Source organism: Zalophus californianus, chromosome 2, assembly GCF_009762305.2.
Source record: "Zalophus californianus isolate mZalCal1 chromosome 2, mZalCal1.pri.v2, whole genome shotgun sequence".
Taxonomy (NCBI): domain Eukaryota; kingdom Metazoa; phylum Chordata; class Mammalia; order Carnivora; family Otariidae; genus Zalophus; species Zalophus californianus.
The window spans coordinates 196,151,699-196,176,378 of NC_045596.1; the positions used below are offsets into that span (position 1 = coordinate 196,151,699).

At 53.6% G+C, this 24,680-nt stretch overlaps 1 protein-coding gene across 1 annotated transcript; it reads left to right on the forward strand.

Annotated features, from left to right (window-relative positions):
* The first annotated feature begins 5,310 nt into the window (after positions 1-5,310).
* XKR5 (XK related 5) lies at positions 5,311-24,391 on the forward strand. Its single transcript, XM_027598408.2, is given in 15 exon segments — positions 5,311-5,368; positions 7,085-7,239; positions 7,241-7,272; positions 13,032-13,107; positions 13,109-13,150; positions 13,152-13,218; positions 14,198-14,275; positions 14,278-14,429; positions 21,160-21,271; positions 23,315-23,519; positions 23,521-23,603; positions 23,606-23,655; positions 23,657-23,789; positions 23,876-24,033; positions 24,035-24,391. Coding segments are annotated over 15 exon segments (1,758 nt in total).
* The last annotated feature ends 289 nt before the right edge of the window (positions 24,392-24,680 follow it).

Genomic DNA, 24,680 nt, shown 5'->3' on the forward strand with positions numbered 1-24,680 from the left:
CCTGTCAGGCCCGAGCCGGCAGGCGGGGCTGTCAGCTTCACCTGCAGAGAGGCACCCCGAAGCATGGCTGAGAGAAGGCACGTTAGAGCAGTGCATTAGCTATGATTTTCGGCTTCCGTATTCACATGCTTTGATGCTGGGGCCTCGCTCACCCTGGAGGGACTCCCCCCTCCCAGGGCTGTTCAGTTCCTAGGAACAGCAAACAACTGCCCAGGAGCTTTTCAAGTGCAAACCCCCCAGTCCAGAGTGCGCACCCCCACCACCTCCTCTATGGGGCTCTCACGCTCGGGCCACTCTCCACCTGCCCAGGGCAGGTGCCAGGAAGCCGCTGAAGTTACTCCGACTAGCCAGTCCTAATCCGCTTCCCTGCCTCGCCGATGCCTTCCCATGGAAACCACAGTTAAGGCCCTTGCCCACAGTCCCCTCCTCCCTCTGCCTCCTGGCTGGCCCTGCAGGGTGGGGTGACGCTGGGATGGGGGTGGGGTGACAGGGATGCCCGCCCTGTCCACCTGGATGCCCGCCCCCGCCCCCGAGTGGCGCGCCCCTCCTCTTGGGATCGGTGAGAAACAAACTCTTTTCAATGGCGATTGGCTCCTGATCTGCCGGCTTTATTGCATCTCAAATTCTATCAGTTCACTGTACTTTGGAGCAAGCAGTCACCTACATCACCACCGTGTCCTTTGAATCAGGGTTGCATCCGGGCACACGCTGTGGGTGCAGACGGCGTTCAACACCCCTCGGTGATGCAAGGTGAAGCACGTGCCTCCAGAAGGGATTCCTGGCAAACACAAGGCCTGGAGAAGCCAAGCAAAACTCTGGCTTTTCTCCCCCGCCGTTGTTAATTAACGTGAATTTGTTCCTACCATGTTCAGTAGAAACTGCACCAACGAATTCCACCACCTTCTTATTGGCTCTTACAAAGTAGGAGACGGTGGTGATTTGTTCAGGCCCTGAAACAGAAACCAGGATGAAATCGCCCATCTACAGACTCCTCGGGGGCGGTGAGTGAGCCCTGCACGCTTCCCGCACTGCTCCCAAGTTCTCGTGAACCTTGCTGCTCTGCATCGAAGAATATACCTGCTTCCCCCCGGGGGCCGCGGCCTAGTCCGTGAGGTGGGATGGTGGGAGCACGGCCGTGGCCCCCAACACACCCCTGGCCCTGCAGCTCCATAGGAAGGGGGGATGTTTCCAAATTCATCCGCAGCAAAGCACACCTGGCCGCCCTGACCTCTCGCTCCTTTGTGGCAGTTAAGACACCCCTTCGGCAACACACGGCCTTCATGTGGGCAGTGGCCCCCACTCGTGGTCTCCTGCTCCAGCCAACTTCACACGAGGGTCAGGTAGACAAAGGATGGGGAGTCTGAGCGAGTCTTCAAAAGGGAGACACACAGCTGGAGAGGACCGAGGTCTGAAATCGGTGGACGCTGCAGCATCGCCCCGGCCTGCGACGCCCCCTTCCTTTTGTTTGAATTTATGGCAGTTCCATGGCAACAGGGATGACGGGGCACCCACATCTATCTGGGTCATTTTTCTCTGCTCTCAGTGGCCTCTGAGGTCACGAATTGCCACAAATATGAGCAGATAGGATCACAGAGGAGAAGGCCCATCCCCACCCCCTCCTCCTTCCTTTAGGACAAAGGTGGCTTTTCTCCAGGCTCACCTCCGTTCCACCCATCACGTGCCGCCCATTATGGGATATGGGTTGCTCCAGGCACAGGCGGAGAGACTGTAGGCAGAACTGTGTGATGTGGAGAAAGACATAAACGATGCAAATCTCTCAGGATTTACTCCCTCCTGTTAGGTCTGAGGTGTTTCGTGGTCTCTCCCACTGTGATCTACAATCAGATTTTCTGAGAATCTGCAATCCAGACCCTCCTGTCCATGGATCGTAGGAGGAGATCCCTTAGGAGCAAGGGAGATGGGGTTAGTTTCCTATAAATATTTACAAAGTTCAATGCAACATCCAACCTAGGAGCAGTCTTGGTGCCCCTAGACTTTGACCATGGAGTCTATAGAAACCACACTAGGTATTTCAACAAAGAGAATTTAATGTGGGGAACTGGTTAAATGAGGTGGGAGAAATGTAAGAGCGAAAAAGGAAAGCAGCCCCCACCCCAACGCCTGGGAGAACAGAGAGAGGACTCTGGGCTTATCAGACCCTCCGAGGAGCCCCACACAGCTGAGACTCTGCCTGCCCCAGGAGCTCCTCCCGCGCCCTGTGCTGGTGCTGGGGGCACTGGAAGCCACAGGCTCCTGGGTGGATCAGGAGTGAGAAGCAAGCAGAGCTGCGGTCCGTTCCTCCTTGCCCTAGGGCTTCCCATGGCTCCCCTGCCAGCAGAACCTAAGGGACGTGGCTGGCAAAGGAGAAGCCTGTTTTGCAGAGTCTCAGTCCTGGCCTCACAGTCAGGGTTTGAAGAATCTGGAGCTCAGAGACAACAGGCCCTTTTCCCGGTGGTTTGGCCAACGGAGTCAAGGCGAGCCCCCATCCAGGCAGCACAATCATGACCCAGGACAAGTGCATCTGTATCCACTGCCACATCACCAACCACGCCAACAGCGGCTCCCAGCAACGATTTTATTTGCTCCTCATTCTGTGGGCCAGTGGTTTGGGCTGAGCTCCGCTGGGACAGGTCATAAGCATCGGATGGCACTGGGCCTGCACTGGGCTGTCTCAGATGGCTTTGCTCATGTCTCGAGCGTGAGCTGGGTCTGCAGGAGATCAAAGTTAGGCTCCTACCCTCCCCCAGAGACAGGGACACAGGGGTGCTATCTCCCTCAATGGTCATCCTCGGGAAAGTCCTGGATTGGAAAACTGACAAAGGCTTTTTAAGAAAGATTTACATACATCTGGGGCACGTGGGTGGCTCAGTTCCTTAAGCATCAGACTCTTAGTTTTGGCTCAGGGTCCTGGGATCGAGCCCTGCATGGGGCTCCCCGCTCAACAGGGAGTCTGCCTGTCTCCCTCTCTCCCCGCCTCTCCCCCCGCTCATGCTCTCTCTTCCTCTAAAATAATCTTAAAAAAAAAAAAAAAAGATTTACATACCTCTCATAGGGACAGAGAAAAAATTGACAGTGACAAAGGTTCTCAAGTAATAGAGGTCAAGTCTGTCTTGGTCAGGCTGACCCAAGCTTCTTCACAGGACGGGCTCAGGGTGCACAGAGAGAGAACAAGACAGAGACACAGACACAGGGACAGACAGAAAAAAAAAAAAAAAAAAGGAGCTGCAGAACCTCCGGGGCCTAGGCTTGGAACCCCTACAGCCTAACTTCTCCCACATTCTTTCGGTCAAAGCAAATCACAGCCCAGCCAAATTCAAGGGAGTGAAGAAGACGCTCTACTTCCTCATGGGAGAAGTAGCAAAGTCACATGGCAGAGACACGGGCACAGGGAGAAGTAAAGAATCTGTGGTGTTTTTTTCCAGTCTAACACAAAAGGCCTGGACGCGGTCGGGTGTTTACACAGTAGCAATACACGATCCTCTAGCTTCTGAGATTTCTGCACAACCCACTCACCATCCGTCATCCCATGGCTGTGGTTTGGGGTGGGAACCACTATTTTCTGACTTAAAGCGAGTCTCCAGGGACAATAGGCCCCTTTCTCCAAGATGTTTTCTACTTTTCCTTTCAAAACCCTCCCAAAGCCTCAAGGCAGCAGACATTAACTATAGCTCTTATTCAAACTGCTACTGTCCCAAGGGAAATACCCTCCTTCAAACATCGAAATCATTGAATTCTTTTTGTAACATACAAAATATGGGATCCAGGTATATGCTTCAAATAATACCTGGGAATTAGGGGAAACATTTTTTTCCCCTAAAACTTGAAGTGTTGAGCAAAGTATGGAATACCACAATGATCCCTCCCCAACCATAAACATCCTCTACCCCCAACCCTAACTTCTATACCCAATTTCAACTTTATATTCCTTTTCTAGGGATGATAGTCCTGCTTCCAATGTGTACAAATTGGGACACACTCCTTTTTCAGGAAAATCAGAGAAAGGAGCATATGGGGATTGAAAGTTAATAAAAAGAGAGGCTGTAGTAGAGACAAGGGAACAGGACTTTGGTCAATGAGGTTTTGGGAAAAATGAAGCTGAAGGAATGAAAACCCAGAACTTACAAGTGCACCCTTGTCTCGGCTTAGAGGGCAGAGAGTCGAGAGGTGTTCCGGAGGCTCTGATCCGCAGTATTGCAGCTGATCTTTGAAGGGGGGAGAGACCGAGAAGACGGGAATTTGTTTCTGATGAGAAAACCAGAAATGCCCTGAAAAGTGAATGGAAAATGGGCGCGGTAGGGTGGGGAGCCTCTTAGGACAGACAAGCGTTATCTTCAGTGAAACAAAGAATTTTATAAACATCACAGGGGAAGAACTGAAGATACCTGAATTTGTGGCTCTATTTTGGTAAAAGGAAAATAATCACAAGAGTTTTGTGGGTTCCTCTGCTTTACATGTTCACTGAGTGGTCTAACTATTTTTCCCCTTCAAGGTGGTAACTTCTTCAACTCTGGCTTTTTCTACTACAGGGCTTTTGTAGCCAAGGGGGCAGTAGTCCATCTAATTAAACCAGTGTGGCAAATGGCCTTGACTCAAGGATGGTCGCTGGAAACTCCCCCCACATAAAAAGAAGGAATGGTTCGGCTAATTGCCTGCTTTAGGAGTTAAAGACCCCAAATTCATCATCACCATCACCAGGTTATACTGTATATAGTCTATAGATTGAGGTAGGTAGATGTATCCTGAAAGCTTTCCAGTGCACAGCTTGACCTCTGGCACACTGCAATCTAGGTTAATCCTCAAGCCCATCCGGAAAAGGCTTTTTTGCAAGGACAGAGATCCGGATGGATCTGAGAGTGAGACCAGTTCATATCCCTTGTGAAATTTGGAAAAGACCAATTAAGGCCTCCAACCCAACGCCTTCCATCCCAGTGCACGAACTAGTGGTTCACCGGGCTTTCAGCGGCTCCAGAGGCAGTGACCGGTTTAACCACCTCGTGACCAGCCCACCTGTAGTCACACCATCACGCAGTACTTCTTCAGGGCCCTTTATAAAGTTGGGGAACGGCAGAGGAAACTTCTGCCCACATCAAGGGGCCTGATCTGATTTGTACTTACCCACCTAGGGACCGGAAGACTCAGGGCTGCCCTGCCTCTGTCCCCGGCTAGCCGCGTGGGATAAACCAGCAGGTACTCGGCGCCCCCACGGCTCCTGAGGTGGGTTCTGGGGCCGGAAGCCTCCCCACCACCAGGCGGCGGGCAGGGGAAGGGGCGGGGGCGAGGAGGCGGGCCCGGCGGGCGGCGGCGCGGACGATGCACCCGGGGGCCCTGGGGCTGTACGCCCCGCTGCTGGCGGCCGAGCAGAGCGCGCTTGAGTGCCGGGCGGCCCCAGGCTGGGCGCCTGCCCCGCTCCCCCCTCCAGCCCCCCGACCCAACCGGACGCCAGGGGACGCACGGGCCACTCCTGCCGCGGCGGGCAGCCTGCCCCGGACGGCGCTCGGCTCTGCGCGCCCGTGCGTGCACGGTGGCACCCCGCCCGCCCTCCCTGTCCCCGGTGGGTCCCCGCGGGTGCACGGTCCTCTCCTGGAGGCTGGGCACGTGTATTCCCGCCCTTCCCTCCGGAAAGGCCTCTTGGACGCAGCCGACGGCCGCGGTGCGAGCTGCGCAGGACGCGGGTCTGGGTGCACCCTGCGCTCCCCCCCTCCCACCCCCCGGCCGGCCCGGGGGTCTTGGCGGCGGGGGAGGCGGCCGCGTGGCCCTGGGGGACTTTGAATCCGCTGCGGGCTTCAGGACTCGGCCAGACGGCTTGCTGGGGGAGCTTGTCCTGGACCAGCAAGATGGCAACACTGTTTAGCGCCTTTCAGCTTTGAACTTGTAACTCTCTCTGTGCGGGGGGAGTAGGCCTCCGCCCACTTGCGCCGGGCTCCCTGCTGATGGGTCTGTCTCCGCGGGGTCCTTGGGGAGGGGTGGGGGGTTTAATGAGGCCCCAGCCTCCAGACCTCCAGGGCCCCGCGCCCCTCACAGCACGCACGTACTTGGGGACCCCTGGCAGGCGGCGGCTCGCAACTTTAGCCCTATGGGCAACTTGGTGCCTCGGGGTTGGTGGGGTCGCCAGTTTGCAAGGCTGTCCCTGTGGGTCCCACTGGGGCGTCCCCGCAGCGCGATTTCAAAGGCGCCCCGGGCCAGATCTTCACCCAGGAGGAGGCCGAGGGAGCGAGGGAGGTCTCCTCCAAATCTCCCTGGTCCAGCACCCAAACAGGTTGGCCTCGGGCAACACAGGAGCCCCGTGTCAGTACTCACCCCAGGTGCTCCCGCAGACGTTGTGCCTACTTTCCCTCTCACCGGACAACCAACTGGGGCCTCAGCATTGCTGGGCCTAGGCAGGGTGGTGACTCCTCCAAAGACTTTTTTGTGTTGGAAACCCTGGTTTACCTTGGCGGGTAGAGGGGTTGGGGAGCAGAAAGCCCAGGGTGGTTAGGACTCCCAACAGAGCCTGTCCATTCCGTGGCCCCTCGGTCCAGACCTGCAGGGTTCCTATCTGGCCCCGGGGCAATTCTGTGTTTCCACTACAATTTGCAGCTTTATGTGCCCGTAAATCCATTTTAAACTTAAATATTGGAAAACCCAAGGAATGATCACATAAAACGACTAGAGTGAATTTGTGCACCTACTGGTGCTGGACAGACACAAGTCCCCCTCCCCTCACTGTCACTGATTGGGAGTACAGACCCTCACCTAGATTTGTCTAACTCTTTCTCTACATTACTTTACCCTAGCATCCTCAAAAATTAAAAAATAAATCCCCAGAGAGGAGGATTAGCATTTTTTAAATGCACATACCAGGTGCCAAGTAGTTTTTGCACGTGCTGTCCTATGCAAGCCAACAGCCCAGCCCCTCTCAGTGACCATGAGCCCTGGCACCTCCATCCTTCCGCAGGCCTGTCTAGAATGCGAGCTGGCCGTGCCTGCTCCAGGGCTGGGTCCAGCAGGGAGTCCTGCCCGTGCTGAGGATGCGGTGTTGGAGGGGCCCTCACTCTCCCCTCCGGCCTTGCACTCACCCTCTCATCTTTCCTCTTTCATCACGCAGGCCTCTACTCCACGGTCTACGACTTCACCCCAGGACAGCTCCTCTGGGGGTGGCTGGCCCTTTCCGTGCTACTACCTGGCTTCCTGGTCCAGGGCCTGAGCGATCTGTGGTTCTGGGCACATGGACACCAAGGTCATTGTTTGCTGGCTGTGCTAATTCCTGCTCCTTCAGCTTGGCCTGTGGAAGTGGTAAGAACAAGCAGCCTCCTTTCACCTGTGGAGCGGGATTTCATAAGTGCAGTAGGAGCCTATGCATTCTATCCTAGGGTTATAAAAGTTCAAGGTTGGAAGGATGCTCAAAGCCACCACTTTGAACCCCTGCTCTGATAGGCATCCCCTCTTCCAGCCTGCACTTCCTTGAGCATCTCTAACATCAGGACGCTTCTTCCAGAGGCAGCTGTGACCCTTCAAAAGCTCTGTGTGTGTGTGTGTGTGTGTGTGTGTCTTTGGCCAAATTCCGTCTTGCTCTTGTTTAATTTGTTGCTCAAGGCTTTGGAGCCGTAGAAAGTGCCTCACTTAAGGCAGTTGCATTTAAACCCCTACTACCTTAGTTGAAGAAGGTGACATAGATTTAGCCACAGACTAGGCCATGGAGCTGGCCTGGTGACACTGGCCTCAAGGCTTTATTTCAGGACAGAGCCATTTGAGAGCCAGGCCCAGGTTTTTTTTCCATACACAAAGCAGCCTCAGTGGGCCTGGTGCTCAGGAGCCCTACCTGTGGTTCCCCTCTGCAGGTAAGATACTGGTTTCGCTGGGAGTACCTGGATACCTGCAGTGTCAGGAGAGACCTGTCAGTGAGCTTATGTAAATGGCAAATTTCAGCTCTTAGCCACCTCATAATCCCCTCATTGCCAGGAATAAAAAAAAGGGGGAGAAAAGTTTGGCGATCATATCAGCGAAGCCATGCAGCTCACGTGTGTGTTAAGTCCTGGAGGCTGAGGATTGGAAGGGTGTTCAGGAAGTCAGTGCAAGCTTGAGCCAGCTTACTGCTGCCTGTCGTTGGTGGTTTATGCCTTCAGGATTCAAGGCCCTCCTGGGCACCACCTACCATAGTAGAGATGTTCAGGCCCTTGCCTCAGCCCAGCCTAGGAGGAAACCCATTAAGGGCCGGGGTGCCCTGTACGTGACCTTGAGGACAGATAACCAAACATTTGATAACTCAGAAGGAGAGTTCAGTGAATGCCAGTCACTTGAGAGAAACTTCCAGAATAACTGCCCTGTAAGTCTGCCTTCTGGGGCTATGTGAGGACCCTCAGGCCCATCCAGTCCAGTGCCTTCTGCAGGGACGGGGCTGTGTCAGGCCCACACTGCATCTCTATTCGTGCTGCTGGTGTCCACCTGTGACCCCACATTGTTTGCTTCTCCGTGCTCCCACAAAGTTTCATAAGTGGTGGTATGAGTTTCTGGTATGTATTAACACTAAGATGGATAGGGAAGAGACTCATGAAAATTAGGCCTCAGGAAGAACAAAGTCACCTATATCTCTTCCTATTTTAAAAAATAAGGGGAAGTAAGAAAAAAACAATTTAAAAGGAAAAAAGATATGAGAAAAGTCAGGAAGAGGAACTATAGGTCAGAAAGTAGGATAAAGTGAAAACATACAGTTCACGGTGAGCCACAAATTTGGCTCTAAGGTTTTTTTAATTCAATTAATTAACATATAGTGTATTATTCGTTTCAGAGGTAGAGTTCAGTGATTCCTCAGTTGTATGTAACACCCTTTGCTCATCACATCAGGTGCCCTCCTTAATGCCCATCACCCGGTTACCCCATCCCCAAAGCACAGCAAAGGAAACAGTCGACAAAACCAAAAGACAACCTACAGAATGGGAGGTGTTTGCAAATGTCTTATCAGATAAAGGGCTAGTATCCAAAATCTATAAAGAACTTATCAAACTCAACACCCAAAAAACAAAGAATCCAGTCAAGAAATGGGCAGAAGACATGAACAGATATTTCTTCAAAGAAGACATTTACAAACGGCCAATGGACACATGAAAAAATGCTCAGCATCACTCCGCATCAGGGAAATACCAATCAAAACCACAATGAGATACCACCTCACACCCGTCAGAATGGCTAAAATCAACAGCACAAGAAACGACAGATGTTGGCGAGGACGCGGAGAAAGGGGAACCCTCCTACACTGTTGGCGGGAATGCCAGCTGGAGCAGGCACTCTGGAAAACGGCATCGAGGTTCCTCAAGACATTAAAAGTAGAGCTACCCTATGATCCAGCAATTCCACTTCTGGGTATGTACCTAAAGGAGTTGAAAACAAGGTCGGGAAAAGATACCTGTACATCCATGTCCACGGCAGCATTGTTGCGATAGCTAAAAATGTGAAGCAAAGTAAGCAAAGCAAATCAACAGATGAATGGATGAGAAAAATGTGGCCTGTACACACAGTGGAGTATTAATTAGTCTTTAAAAAGAAGGGAATGCTACAACATGGTTGAATCTTGAGAACTTTAGGCTAAGTAAAATCAGCCGGTCCCACAAGGGCAAATATTGTATAATCCAGTTACACGAGGTTCTTAGAGTAGTCAACAGAGAGTAGAACAGTGATGCGGGGGTTTCAGGAACTAATGTTTAATGGGTGCAGAATGTCAGTTTTACAAGATAAAAAGAGTTCTGGAGATGGATGGTGGGGATGGTTGCACACCATTATCAAGTACTACAAATTATTAATAATCTATTGCAGCACTAAATTATGTTAATTTAATAAATTATCAATACCACTGAACTGTACACTTAAAATGGTTAAGATGGCAAATTTTAGGTTATCTGTATTTTATCACGATAAGAAAAAAGATTAACAAAAGGAACAGCCATAGCGCAAAACCTTGAGCTGTTCACTATCTCAGGTTCAACATCACCAAAAAGCATGAAGATGGAGGACAGTACACGTCTTCTTCAAGCTTCGGGCCTGTGATAGACTGGTCTAGATGAAGTGGGTACGTATGGCTTCCTAAGCTGTTAGGACAAATCAGAGCTTGCTGAGAAACTTCATTCCGAAGTTATGTTAATTACTGTGTTTCCAAGGGTCCGCTTGGAGCATTTGTTCCTAATGCAACTAGAAATGTTACACCCTCATCCGCACTGCGCGATATGCTGGGTGTGCATTTGTTCACGCTTGGAGATGTGTGTGGCAGAAGGGCCTGGACGCACGTGATGGGGATGTGGGCTCTGAGGCCTAACTGGGGGCGCAGCTGTAAGCAGGGAACTCAGAAGAACAGAGAGAAGGCGTTTGCCGTCCTGGGGGGACAGCCTGGGGTGCTCGGGGACCAGCCACGGATCACCACCGGGAACTCCTTAAAAATGCAAGACCTCAAGATGCACCTGGACCCACATCACATCACAGCAGACTTTTCCTGATTCTCCAAATGCATCTATTTAACCAGAAATTCTGGGCCTGGTGTCCAGCAAATATACTTAAACAGGCCTCCAGGTTGACTAAAGTTCACGTTTGGGAACCCCGCACTGGTGCTGGAGCCCAAGCATCAGGGCTGAGGCGGGGGGGGGGGCGGGGGCGGCGGGGACCCCACCTACCTGGGCACAGGGGTGTGGCCCAGCCGGCAAACAGCCGCCCCCGCTCAGAGGCAGAAAGCCTGCAGAGGCAGTGTGCTTGGTGAGCAGTGTGAGCGCAGGGTGAGAATTTTCTAGATGGGAGCAGTGTGGCTGGGGACAGATTAGACTGGATCACACAGGGACTTGCAACTGGGGGAGGAATTTGGGTTTTACCCTCCAGGCATTGGAGACCAATGGAAAGGTTTTAAACCAAGGAATAACACAGTCCAGTGAGGCCCTGAGGAGGGCAGTGGTGGGGACGGTCGAGACCATGGGGTATAGTGGGGAGAGACCGGGGGCCAGGCAAGCAGCCAGAAATCTGGGCGGGAGCCGATGGGGGCCCAGAATGAGGCATCAACCCCAGGGACAGAATTTGACAGGAGCTAGTGACCAGTCCTCTCCCTTCCTGCTGCCACCCCCACCCTGCCTCAGCTGTGACCCCGGTGTCCCCAACAGTTTCCAGTGATGTCATCACCTGAGTTCCTCCCTCTGTCACGGGACCCAGACACCCCATTCACAAAACTAGGTGGACTACATTCCCCATGGCTCTTTATTTCTTAGAAACGAGACCTAAACCCCCAGCTAGACCAGAAGAGGCTCCTGCTGTCCGGCCCCTACCTCACTGTCCCCAGCATGGACCCACCATTTCAGTGGCCACTTCCTGCCCCATCGGCCCCACACGTGCTCTCTTCAGCCCTGCTCCCGTCTGCCTGTCCAAGGTGCGTGCACCCCTTCTTTGCTGGGAGCCCTCCCTGACCACACTGTCCTCGGGCCCCAGACTCATTCCACCACGATCCACAGCTCAATTTGACACGATTTTCTTTCTGCTTAAACTTTTCATGAGCATATGGTTTCTCTCCCCAGCTGAGCCCTGGGCTTCTGGAGAAAGTCTTTCCTTTGCTTCCTTTCCTTCATGCCTTCTGTCTCCAGCAGGTGGTAAAAACCCAACGAAAACATGCATTGACCTAGTGAAGGCTTCAGGGAGGGTAGGAAGAGGGAGAACAGATGATTCGGGACTGAAAGGAAAGCTACCCTCCCTGGTGTTTGCAGTCCTGACCTTCCCTGTTGTTGTTGGGTTTTTTCCTTAACATTATGCTTGTGTCAGAGATCACAGCTTCAAAGACTCAGTAAGAAATCAGTTCACTCCAGGATTCCAAATCATGAAAAAGGAACACGTTTCCTTAAGTGTCTTTCCTGGGCCCTCGGAACCATGAATAAACCCGTTTCAAAGAGGACCTCCGTCCACTCTGGCCGCAGACGTGTTGGCCAGAGATCAGAGCGAGGCTCGTCGTCGGCATAGCCAGAGTCCTAGGGAGGCCCTTACGGAGGGAGCTTTTCAGGTGACTTTAAAGATGCATCTTGCTCCGATTCAGGAGCAGATAAATTAGGATACCCCTCCCCCATTTTTCTTAACTTGGACAAGACAGACGTTCACAGTCCCAGACGGCCTTGGTGGGCACAACTGTCCCTGCCGTGAGCAGGTGTAGTAATCACCCTTGTTCCTGCTCGTGAGGACGCCGAGGGGGGACCTGGGTGCATGAGGGAGAACTGCTGTGTGAAAACCCCAGGTCCACGGCGCCCGAGTGTGTGTGCCTGGGGAGTGGTTTCATTTTCCCGTTTGCTACACGACTCTTCAGGTGGTAAAGGATGGGGACCCATGTCACCTTCCAGACAACTTCCGTAAGCCGGGAGCGTGGGCTGAGGTTTCTAGGATGGGAAACACAATGACACGGGAACGTTTCCGAACTTCTCTTGTGTTGATTCCTTTGTCTCGACTGTAGGATGGTCACCCAGCCAGACTGTGACACCTTCCTGTCACGCTCCAGCCCCCTGTCTTGTCCCCAGGGAAGCCCCCTTTTCTTTCCTTGTTCCGCCCTGTGCCTGCCCCAGTTGCAGAGACACATAAAGTTCCACATTCTGTGACCATGACGAGGAGAGTCTTCTCATTTCCTTATGCTCTAAAGCAAGGACAGCATGATGCCTTGCAGCACACATTTGTTGAGTCGATTAATTCCCATCCCAAGAAGTCCTGGGGTGGAAGATGCAGGTCAGGGTTAGTGCCAGACCTCGCAGGGCCCAAAGCAGACCCCAGCAAGCCTGTCCGGTCCAGGCTCCCATCCCGCCACCCCGATCCTGCCCACATGTGGGCAGAGTGGGCCTCTGGCCGGCCTTGCAGAGCAGGATCACCCACCGTCGCATCTGGGTCGGACCTGATGACAGCAGCATGGGGTCTGAGCTCGGGGGCTCTGATGCCTAGATAGGGCAGCCTGTTCTAGAATGCTGGGTGTCTGTCACCGATCGGCCAGGAAAAGGGTGTGGGGCATCCCGTTGAAGCTGTCACAGTCTGGCTCTGCACCCCAGGCCCTTGCTCTTCCTCAGGCATTAGGATGCCGCGTCCACTGCTCTATCGAAGGAGCGGGAAGCCTTCCGCCGAGACCAGGTGCTGCTGCAGGAGGGCCGACCTGTCTGCCCTCCGCCTCCCGGAAGCCCTGAGGCAGCCGGGGCCCCCACCTGCTGCTCCAGATGCATGTTTTCCTCGCCTCGGACTTCACAGATATTGTGCCAGGTGAGAAAAGCCCACCCCTGAGCACGAACCGCCTGCCTTCACAAGGGGAACACAGAGGAACGCCCGAGTAAGTAAATCCGGGCATTCGATGATTTCCCCTGTTGGGGAGAAAGAGGGCAGCCCGCACTCACCAGCACAAGACGATGGTTTGAATCGGCTTTTGTTTGGGGCTGGCTGCTTTGGTGGGGGTCAGTCCACACAGTAGAAATTGGAGATGGTCACATTTCCCTGGGAACACCTTGGGAAGGGACCCCACACGACTCCTTCATAGGATCTGTGCACCTGTTTCTCCTGTGTCCTCAGTCACCGGCCTGACGGGACGCAGCCAGAGGCTTGAGCCCAAGAGCCTCGTAGAGACTGAGAACAGCTCTGGCCCAGTGAACGTGTGTCCCACCCGCGTCTCCTCCGGTGAAGACTCTCTGTGTCTCGTTTTCTCTTGGTCATGTCTTGATTCTCTCCCAGCACCCTGCTCCTCCTTTTTCCGAGTGTCCACATTTACGTGTGCTTACATGAAACGCGCGGAAGTCGTGAGAGCACTGTCCTTCTGGTCGTCCCTGTGGCGGGGCCCGGCACAGCTTGTGTTCTTGTTTTATTGCTGTGCCTAAATCTCCTTCCTAGGGCTTGAACAGCAAAGCGCATTTGGGAGGGAATGTACCATGGTCAAGGCCATCTAACTGCTTCGTCATTGACAGAGCTTCGGCAGGAGGGCTTAGAGGATCAGGGGCTCGGCCACTTTTCCTAAAGGGCGGACAAGGGAAGAGCCCCGCTCCCTTGCTGGGGAGGAGCGCCCACTGCATCATGCAGAGAAAATATCTCCCGCACGTCCTTGTTGCTTCCTATGCCTAGGCGTGCGTGTCTGTACACAGAGTTGTGTTATCCACCCATTCGGGTGCTTGGTTAGGGATGCCCTTGGGGAAGCCAGGTTTTATGGAGAGGTTAGGCACCCCACAAACACCGCTGTTGTCCGCTTCCCCTCCAGGTGTGAGCACGCTGTGCCCCTGGTCCGCACTGGCCTGGGCCCTGGTGTGCCATGCTTGCTGCGTGGGCTTCATGAAGCCGGTCAGCTCCTCACGCCATGGGCCACCCTCTTCTACCAGCAGCCCTGGAGGATGGGCATGTTGGGGGCCCGTGTCCGGAGCCTGGTTCTCTTCTTCAGAGCTTACCACGTCTGGGTTTTGGTTTCTGGAGGCAAGCAGGCTGTCAGTGGCTGCGTAACAAAGCACCCCAGACCTTGATGCCTTAAAATCACAACCATCAGCCATGGGGCCCACCAACCTTGGTTCTGGGGGGCTCACTGGGCACCTGGGGGGTTTCTTGGCAGGGGGTGGGGGATCACAGGTGGGTGCAGTAGGACGGCAGGTGTCTGGATCCGTAAGGAGGCTCCACTGGGCTGGCCGTACAGACGGCATCTTTGCTTACATGCCTGGCACCCCGGGGCGCCCCCATTCTCCTCAACAGAGCAGCTGGGGCTGTGGACATGGCAGCTGGGAATTCTGAGAGAAAGCAAACAGAAGCTGTCAGTCCTCTTAAAACTGGCCTGGCCCTGGGTCAGCGTGGCTTCTGTTGTATTCTACGTGTCCAAGTAGTCACGGCCAGTCCAGAGTCAGAATGTGGAGGAACGGACTCCATCCCCCGTGCGCGTCCAGGGAGGGGAGGAGCGTAGGGTGCCTCTCTTTGCAGACACACTCTCTTAGCTTAGGGAGCCCAGCCCCAACACCCGGCCACGTCCGGAGCACAGCTGCAATTGTGCTCACGATACACGACACAGGCCATGTTCTGTATCACAGGCTGAAATCTCTTCTGTCGACAAACAGGCATAGGGTCCTGCCTGTCCCGACCCGATACAAAATATACAGTACATACTATGATGTCACGCACAGCTTCTGAAAGCCCTCCATTTCTTCTGAATGCTGGCTTTTGGACCTCTTCTCTGTTTCCAGTAGGGCACCTGCACTGAGCCAAGCCCCGCCCCCAGCCCTCGGTATAGACGCACGCGGATGAGAGTGGTCTGTGTGACTCTCGGGGTCTGTGTGACTCTGCAGGAGTCCTGCAAGGGCCTGGGTGTCCCTGCCAAGGAGAGGTGTCTCTTCTGGCCCTCAGCGAATACACTCGGCAACTCACGTTTTAGGGAATAGGAGGCATTGAGAAATATTTAGACTTGAGCCTTACTACACATGTTGGCAGAACAGAGAAAATTTTTTGAAAGAAATTGCGCTCCTAAAGAAAGATTAACTGTTTTATTCATTTAAAAGAATTTGCTCATTTTCTATGTACAGAGTGCATGGGTGCGTGTGTGTACTTGTGCACACATAGCTGTGGAAGAAGGAACAGCTTAGTCTTAGGAAAGCTTCTAAAAGGAGCTATTATCTTGAACAGAGATGACAAGCTCTGAAAATGGTACTAGGACGTCCAGTTGTTTGCACGGTGGTCACTGTGGCAAGAACTGTGTTTTGTAGACACTCTCTACGTCTGCTAGCTAGCATCACAGCTCAGCTGTTATGTCACATACACGGTGTCCTCGTTAATCAGCTCCGTCATTACTGGGTTCCAGGCATGGCCCCAGACCATGCGGAAGCCACGAAGGTGACAGGAGGCCTGTCTTCAGGCTGCTTCTAGTCCAGTAGGGGGATAAGCTCCATACCCAGATAACCAAACAAGGAGGCAGAATGTGGGTAAATCCTAGGAGACGAGATTGTCTGAATTCACAAGGACGGTGAGGATCACTGCCTGCCGGGATGACCAGAGATGCTTTGGACCAGAAGGTGGAAGCCAGGCTGCGTCGCCAAGAGCGGGGGAGAGAAAAGGTAGCCGGCACTGCAGAGCACAGCTTTTGGGATCAGGCAGCTTGCTTTGGGACTGTGGCTCGCCCTTCACTGTTACCAGCCCACTCGGCGGAGGGACTGGAACGCTCCACATCTGTTTTTCTGTCACACATTAAGCACAAGACCTCTTGGTGTTGCTGTGACGATTATATAAGATCCATCTACTTCCCAGGGCCCCCTTTGAAGAGTAAATAAGTAACTTGGCGCACAAGAACCAGCGCCTCGTGGCCATTACTGATGATGAAAGGGGGGAGAGACTTTCAGGGGAGCAGACCCTGCAGGACGGAGCCATGAGCAAATGGAAGGGGCAGGAGGGGCAGCTCCTGTCCAGGAGAGGCGGGTGGCATGGTCACCTCCTGCTTTTAGGAGAGCCCCAAATGGCTGATCAACCCCGCAAGCCATGGGGCCCCCAGACCGTGAGGATGTGTGGTGGTGGACACGTTATGGAGCCTCTGCAAGCCTCGATTTCCACGTCTGAGAGCCGGGAGTAAGGGTGCCCATCTCGCTGTGCGGGAGGCTGAGGGACACGCAGCTTCCGGCCCGCTCCGCGCCCGCGAATAAAGGGGAGTTGGCGTTTGCAGAGCAGGGTGTCCCCCTACCAGTGTGCCTGACGAGCTGGAGGGACACGTGGAGAGGGTTTCCATTTGCCGTCTGTCACTGTCCTATGCCCAGGAGTCTGAGAGGCCATTACGGGAGGAAGGGAAACAAAACTTTGTCCTTCCCAGCCACTCACTCGGTCGCGAGAACCCAGAGGTCAGAGCAGGTCAGTGGGAAGGAGAGAAACCGGACTGCACCGGAGTGCAGGCGTGCCGTACGGCCCTCGCCCGGGTGACTTGCAGACTCCTTCAGGCTCCGCTCGGCCTAATGGGGTGCTGAGGGTGCTCATCAGAGCCGGGGACTCCACTCACGGAGGTGACCTGCCACGTCCAGGGTCGCCAGCCAGCCGGCGATGTTACCTAGGCCGGGCCCTGATCCCTGGGTGTCTGGTCCAAGCCTCCTGCCAACACCGTGTAAATGTCAGGCCTGCCACACTGCCCTTTCACGCACCTCCCCCCTCCCCAGCGGGCACCTTCCCTGGAAGACGCAGGAGCCCTGACCCAGAGAGAAAGTGACTCCTTTGGGGTGAATTGTGTTGTGTTGGCAAAGAGAAAGTTGTTGTTATTGTTCCAAAAGCCAAAAGACCACAGAGTATTTAGAAATCCACTTTCTAAGGAGGATGGGCCTGGGGGCTTGGAGTAGCTCCGTTTTTTAATGGTTAATGGCTTTGCTTAAATAATGGAAACCGTGCCCCCAAGGTCAAAGCAGGAACTTCTGGACTTCCTCTTTCATTGATTCACTCAACAGAAGTATGAAGCATTTGTAGTCTTGTAGGTTCTGTGCTAGGACTTGTTCCTACTCTCCTGTGACCTCTTGTTCTCGTCTTCAGGTCCTGGGAGTACCAACAGAATCATTAGTAATAGCTAACATTTTGGGCAGGATCATCATGCATTGGACACTGTTCTAAGCTCATTAACTGTCTAATTTCTCACAGCACTCAATGAGACGAAACCCATTTTACAGGTACAGAAACTGAGGCATGGAAAGTCAGGCATCTGGGCAGACAGAGGCGATATTCAGATCCAGCTGGTCTGATGCTACGAGCCTAGCCATAACCAGCAAGCCACACGGCCGGGCGGTGGAGCTGAGAGCGTTTGAGCTGGGGGGGCCTCGGGGCCTCCGTGCCCCCACTTCTCAGCCTGGCTGGCTGTCGGAGGCACTCAGGGGCCTTGCCAGGGATGCAGGCCCAACAGGTTTGAGGGGGACCCTGGAATTGGTGTTTTGGAAGCAGGGTCAGGTGGTGCTGATGGCCAGCCTAACTGAGAACGCCTCGCCTTCCCTTCCCTTCCAGAGGAGGCAGCCGGCCTCTGGATGATTTGTGAATGCCCTGCAAAGCCAGGTTTGACGTCTTCCACTTGTTACCAGCTCACTCACTTAAGCATGCACATACAGCTTCCTCCGCGTGCTGGAAATGGACTCAGAGGCCGGCATGTGGGCAGGTGGAGCCTCAGGGGCCCCAAAGACACAGACCCATGAACGCAAGCTCACGCAAGCTCTGTGACGGAGACCACCCCGCAGGAACACAAGAGGCCGAGACAGAGTGTCCCGAGAAGGCTTTACAAAAGGGGGCATTTGAGCTGGTCTCGGGGGATGAGCCCGGCCGGAAGAAAAGGGGGTGGGGGGGCGGGGGCATTTCAGGCAAAGCTGCAGAAACAAGACAGAGTGACAGGGAGCCCGCGGGAAAGTAGCGTGGGTGGCATTGGAGATGAGCAGAGCCAGACTACTGGTTAAAGGTGATGAAACAGAGCTTATTAAGTCGGTTGCAACAGCAAAGAACTGACCTCAATCTCAGTTTGTGGGGCGGTGGCTGGGCGTTTTTAAGGGAGGATGGGGGCGTGGACTGGGGGGACATCGGACGTTTGAACAGGGTCAGGGAGATGGAAATTTATCAACAGCGGGAAAGGGGGTGGTTCAGGGGACTCTGCCATCTGATCGGGAGGAGGAGCTCACTTCTCACATCTTGATGACAGGGGCAGTGTTCATGCAAGTTAGAGCAGGCTGCCCTCCCACCCCTAGGCCGGGAGGGTGTTCTTGAGCGTTGGTGCTTCAAAGAGACAGCTCACTGGTCCTTGAGGAGGCAGTTCTGGGTGGCAGAGGATTTACACCTCAGAGACGCAGAGACGGGGATTTGTACGTGCAAGCTTTCCAGAGTAACTCATCTCAGAGGGGGTTCACAGCCTCTCTGCCTTTCAGCAGATTTTGGCTGGAACAGAGAGTAAATCTTCCTGACAGTGTTAGCTTTCTTAGGCAGAAACTGAACTGGGGCCAGCTCATCACCCTAAGGATGAAGCCTTGAGCTGTTCGGAGCTGTGGGAGTGTTTGTTCAAGTCTCTTAATGTGTGTGGGGGGAGGGGTGGTTGACAAAGGCATTTGTACTACATGTCTGCAATTTGTATAGGCCAGGCTTAAGGCTGAGCAAGAGCAGGGCTTCGAGATGCCGATCTGAGTCAGGCTTGGTCAAGGAGAGAGTCTTTGTTGGTGGTGGTGTTGTGTCAGTCAAGGTTCTCCAGGGAAACAGAACCAATAGGCTATAGAGACATGCGTGAGAGGAGATTTATTATGGGAATTGGCTCACACAATTTTGGAGGCTGAGGTAGGGCACAGTATGCCTGCCGCCAGCAGGAGAACCAGGAAAATGTGGGGTAATTCAGTCCGAGTCCACAAGACCGAGAACTAGGAGCTCGGATGTCCAAGGAAAGGAGAAGTTGGATGTCTCAGCTCAAGAAAAGAGAGAATTGCCCTTTCTCCACTTTTTTGTTCTCTTCGGACCCTCCACAGATTGGACGAGGCCCGCCTGCCCTGGTGAGGGGGTAAGGGTGAGGTTCTTTACTCAGTCTACTGATTGAAGTGCTAACCTCTTCTGGAAACCCTCACGGACACACTCCAAAATAACGTTTTACCAGCACCCGGGCATCCCTTAGCCCAGGCAGGTTGGCCCATCCTGGTAGCCAGCACAGGGACTGTGGGAGCGCAGGTTGGAAGATGACTCTGCAAAGGAAGACTAGGGATGCGTTGTCAACAGGATTGCCCGCCTTGTCGAGGAGTGGGGTCTTGACGCCCCTCAGGTGAGATGGGGCTCCTTCCAAGTGTGTTAGGGAGGGATGACAAGGTCTGATCTGCAGGTGAAACAGATCCCCTGGCTGCGGTGTGGAGGAGAGACCGTGGACAGGGAGGGAAGACAGAGGAAACCATAGGACCCAGACAGGAAGCAATAGGCTCAGAACCGCCATGAAAACGGCTGTTAAGGACAGGAAAAATGCAATGCATTTGAGACAGACTTAAGAATTTGACTCAGCAGGACCAGATAGCTGATAAGATGCAGCTAATTTAAGGAGAGAGAGAGATTCCAAGTTTTGTGGCATTCAGTCCTGAAATAATACCTGCTGGACCTTTGAAACAGTGCCGCCCAGAGCCCGGAGGCCTGGGGAGAGCGGGCGTTCTCAGGATTGTTAAGTAGCTCTTCATAATGCTTTCAATTCTCTCCTTATTTGACTTTCCTCGAGTTAAAATGGTGCCCATGAATGACCACGGCAAAGCTTTCTAAGACTTTTGGCCCAACAGTATTACCTCATACACGGTATTTAAATATACCATCTTCTAATCATGTCCGATTTGTTTACTTATCCTAAGAAATATATTTTTTATATATAAAAACTAGAAACCAGGGGCACCTGGGTGGTTCCACAGGTTGGTGTCCGCCTCTTGGGTTTCGGGTTGGGTCATGATCTTGTGGTTGTGGGATCGAGCCCCACGTCAGGCTCTGCACTCAGCATGGAGTCTGCTTCAGATTCTCTCTCCCTCTCTCCCCCTGCTCTGTCTCTCTCTCTCTCAAATAAATAAATAAAACCTTAAAAACAAACAAACAAACAAACTGGAAACCAAAGTTAAGAAGCCCGCCTGGGTGAGGGGTACAAAGAGCCTTCTGTAGAAGCTGCCGCCATTTTGGACCGTGGAGGAAGGCCCCATGTTCAGCCATCAGGAGTGCTGTTACCTCAGGCCACAGGCCAACTCTACCTTTAAAGAGGCATATAATCGACAAAGCAATACTTTACAAAGTTGTTTGTAAAAGTTTGGGACACTAGTTTACTGGAATTCAGCGGCACTATGAGCCCTACAGATACTTTGAATTATTGCATCATAAAACTAATACATGTGTACAGTTCACATGAGAATATGAAATGTATAATGTTGGAAATAAAAGTCTCCTCTCTCAGCCCCACCTGACTCAGCAGAGAACCACCATAACCATGTGGACTATGCCCTTCTATTCCCTGTGCATTTATGATTCTGCAGATATTTTAATAAACTGCACTGAGAACCGGGAGAATCCCTCTTTGCCAGAGAAGCTCTTTCAGACCTTGACCCTGCTTCTAGCGGGGCCCTGTCAGCCGTGGGCCCCCCAGTGGGCATTGAGGACAAAGCCTCCAACACTGAAGGACACTGCGGCAGAATTTAGGATGGGCGTGTCCCTGAGGCCATGTGCACCTGACTAGGGGTGGTGACTCTCCTTTTGGTCCCGTAGATTATGCTCCTGGAGAAAATCCTCCTTTTGCTGTTGTCTACTGCCTTTCTCCAGGGGGCCTCCCAGACCAGCCTGTGGACCGTAGCTGGAGTCTTGTCTGGATTTCTCATTGGTAAGGCCCAACGTTGCCTTATTGTTCCCTCCCTCCCCAACCCCAACTTGTTTCTTTAAGATGCCCTAACTCTAAGAGCAGGAATCTGCTCAGGAGCGGTTAGGTGGAGAGCAAGGACTGGAGCTCATTGGACTGCCGGTGGTCCCCACCGGGGCATCACAAGTGGAACCCAAGCAAATCTGGACTCAACCTGTCCACTTCTATCAGTAAGGACTCGTGGGCGGGGCTCCCTCCCTGGGGTTCTGGTTGGGGTCAAACATAAGTCTTCCCCGTCCCTCCCCGCTCAGCATCCTAGCACTGGGGGAGCAGAGCAAGGACCCCCAGACATGACACCACGTGCTATTGACCAACAAGAACCCTGGGACGTGGGTGCTGAATTACCCCCAATTCGGAGCTGAGGAAGGTGGCACAGAGCAAGTCAGGTAATGTCCCGTAAGATCAGACATTCTGTAGGTGGTGGAGCTGGGATTCACACCCCACTCCAATCTGGCATCTGGGACAGTGCCTGGCAGTTTTAGGTCATTAGCTTGGTTTTATGAACGAATGACCCCGAGTGCGCCATGCCCACTGTGTTAACTTTGCTTAACAGATGAATGTAAGCTTGAGAGGGCATTCCTCCCTACACTTGGGAAATAAAAATAAAAGTGGGAGGGCCATTCTCAGTGACCCGGGGCATGGTGAGCGGGGAGCCGGGGGCAAGGGTCAGCTCCCAGCCTGAGGGGCTCAGACAGACCCAGCTGCTGATCCTTCTCCCCCTCTTTCTGGAGCTGCCCCAAACCCCTGATTCCCAAGTGGCCCTGGAGGGAGTCCTCAGCAGGAAGATGGTGGGTGAGCTATCGGCAAAGGCATACAAGCTCTGAAGCAGGCAGCTCTGGCTGACATCTTGAGCTCCCCTGACCAACATTTATTGAGTACCTACTGCATGCCAGATTGGGTTTGCAACCCAGAACCTTATGAATGATGTGGCCCCATGGAAAGTTTACTCATTAAATGCACGTACTTTGGACTTGCCTGAGGAGGGGGGCTAGTTCCCCTTTTTGACCTCGGGTGGCTCATTATCAGAGAGCGGTGACATCATTGTGAGAATTCTGAATAATGTGTAGAAGTGGCTCGAGGGGCGCCCACCACAGAGGCACCACTCCTCCCAAAGGAATGCTGTCTCCACGCCCCCGCCGGAGGCCCGCTTTGTGACCCCGCACGCTTCATCCCCCAAAAGTCGGAGAGGATCCACGGGGTCCTTTGTCGGCCCCCCCAGCTCCCCCACACCGCAGTCTGCCAGACCCTCGGGCGCTTCTCCCCGCTTCTACGTCAGGTTTCTTGCTGTTTATAACGAGCGCCTTGAAACCAGGCACTTGATCTAGTACAACAGGAAACTGGAAATAACGTGGGAGGTTACTGGAATGCTCTGTTAAAGAAATTATTGCCGTAGTCAACACTTCTGATCAAAATAAATTAAACTGACAACAATGTGATTAAGATGTTTATGCACAAAGGAAGTGTTGTTGCTGCGCATGGAAATTCCTTGAGATGGGGTTTTTGATGGATATGTTTAACCTTTGCTTGGGTCTTGTGTTTGAGGTTATTCCTTTCCTCCCCCTCCCCTAGTTTTGGAGTCCATCTGCTGGTGTGTGGATGGTTGCATTCTGAGCATTTGATCCAGTTATTTGAAAGTAAAATGAGCATTTCTACCGGACATCACACACACACATGCAAACACATGCATATTTGCGCGCACGCGCACACACACCCATCCGGAGTGCTCAGTTAGGGCTGCCCTAGAGAAAGAAGCCATAGTATCAATAGGATTAAACTTTGTTATTACGTTTATCAGTTTAGAAACATTTGCAGCCTGTGGAAGCTGAGGCCTCCTTAACCTCCCCCGGAATATCCAGCTCTGATACTCCAACAACAGTCCTGTTTGGGATCCCGATTATATTCCCCTATTCGGAATTCCAGAGTCTGGAGTTCTCAGGCTATGGGGAAAATGCAGGACTTCAAGGAACATAACCTTGTGCTCGTCTTCTTTTTCTGCTTCTTTCTCAGGCAGTGTCCCGCCAACTCATTATAGCCTGCCACACCCTCGACCCACAGGCATCTGGCAGAGTTGTGTCCGTCCAGGACTCGTGTGGCATCCAGGGGCTGATAAGGCAGAGACAGAATCTTCTCCCGGGCCCCAGCTCCAGCTGGGGAGGGGCCGGGGAGCCCGGGCACACGCCAGGAGAAAAGCCACAAATCCGCTCAGCGTGGGGACCCCCAGAGGCTGGGCTGGAAAGCCAGACTGCTCTGGAGGGTTGTTTCCTCAGTCATCATCACTGGCTGCTGGTGAAACTTGCCCTAAAACAGGAAATGGGTCTAAGATCAAAGCAGCCTTTGGAGAAGAGTCCTGGCTGCTTTCGTCCCCCTTCGTGGGGGCTGAGCCGGCACTACACCCAGCAGAGGACACCCCTGTTTCCCCAGCAAGACCTCCGACTGTCACCCCAGGACCCCCTGTCCTCGGAGGAAGGCTCTGAGTTTCAAGGTGCCCTGAACTCGGAAGCGGTCCTGTTGGAAACCTCCAGTTTGGTCTCTTTTGACAGCGACAGCCATGACCCAGCTCCTGCCCAGAAGCAGTCAGCCGCACGGAGCGAGCACAGCCTGAAGGAAGGAGCAGGGGTGCGGTGGGCGGTGGGCGGAGAGGAGGGGGAGGACAGGAGAGCTGCACGCTGTACTTCAGTGCCACGGCCAAGGGGACCGCAGCCGCACCCCAGGAAGGCAGGCAGGCAGGTGACTCCGCAGACATCCCACCCTGGGAGGAGGGCAGAGCCCTGCCCTCGGCCGGCCACGTGGCCCTTCCCTGCCACCATGGCAGAAAGCAGCCCGATCCCAGGCCCGGGCCCTTCCGGAAGCTTCCGCCACGGCGCAGGCTTGGTTGGCAGAGGCCCCGGCAGCTCAGAGCGTGAGGCACAGCAAGAGTCCACAAGGGACTGGAACCTTCCTGCCACTCTGGGACACGGATGTCACTGCCAAAGGGGAGCCTGCGGCCCGCAGACGAGCCTTGCCCCACATCCCAAGTGCGAGGCTGCCCACGGGGACTGCGGCTGGAGGGCCCGGCTAGAGGCCAAGGCGACTTTCTTCGTCTGACCACAGACCAGCAACGCAAGCTGGTCCCTGGGCTGCGGGCAGGAGAATCCCATTTCCGACACCGGTACCCCCAATGCACCCCCGTCTGGACCTCAGTTTGCACAACCGAAGCCTGAGGGAACTGCAGCGGATTATTTCTAAGCTCCAGGGTGAACAGTACATGCACACGTATGTATAGGACACACTTTCCCTTCACAGTGTGGTGGGGGGGCTTCCATTCACAATCACCTGATTCCTCTCATGAACTATATGATCCCTGTTTTATTTTATTTATTTACTTTTAAAGATT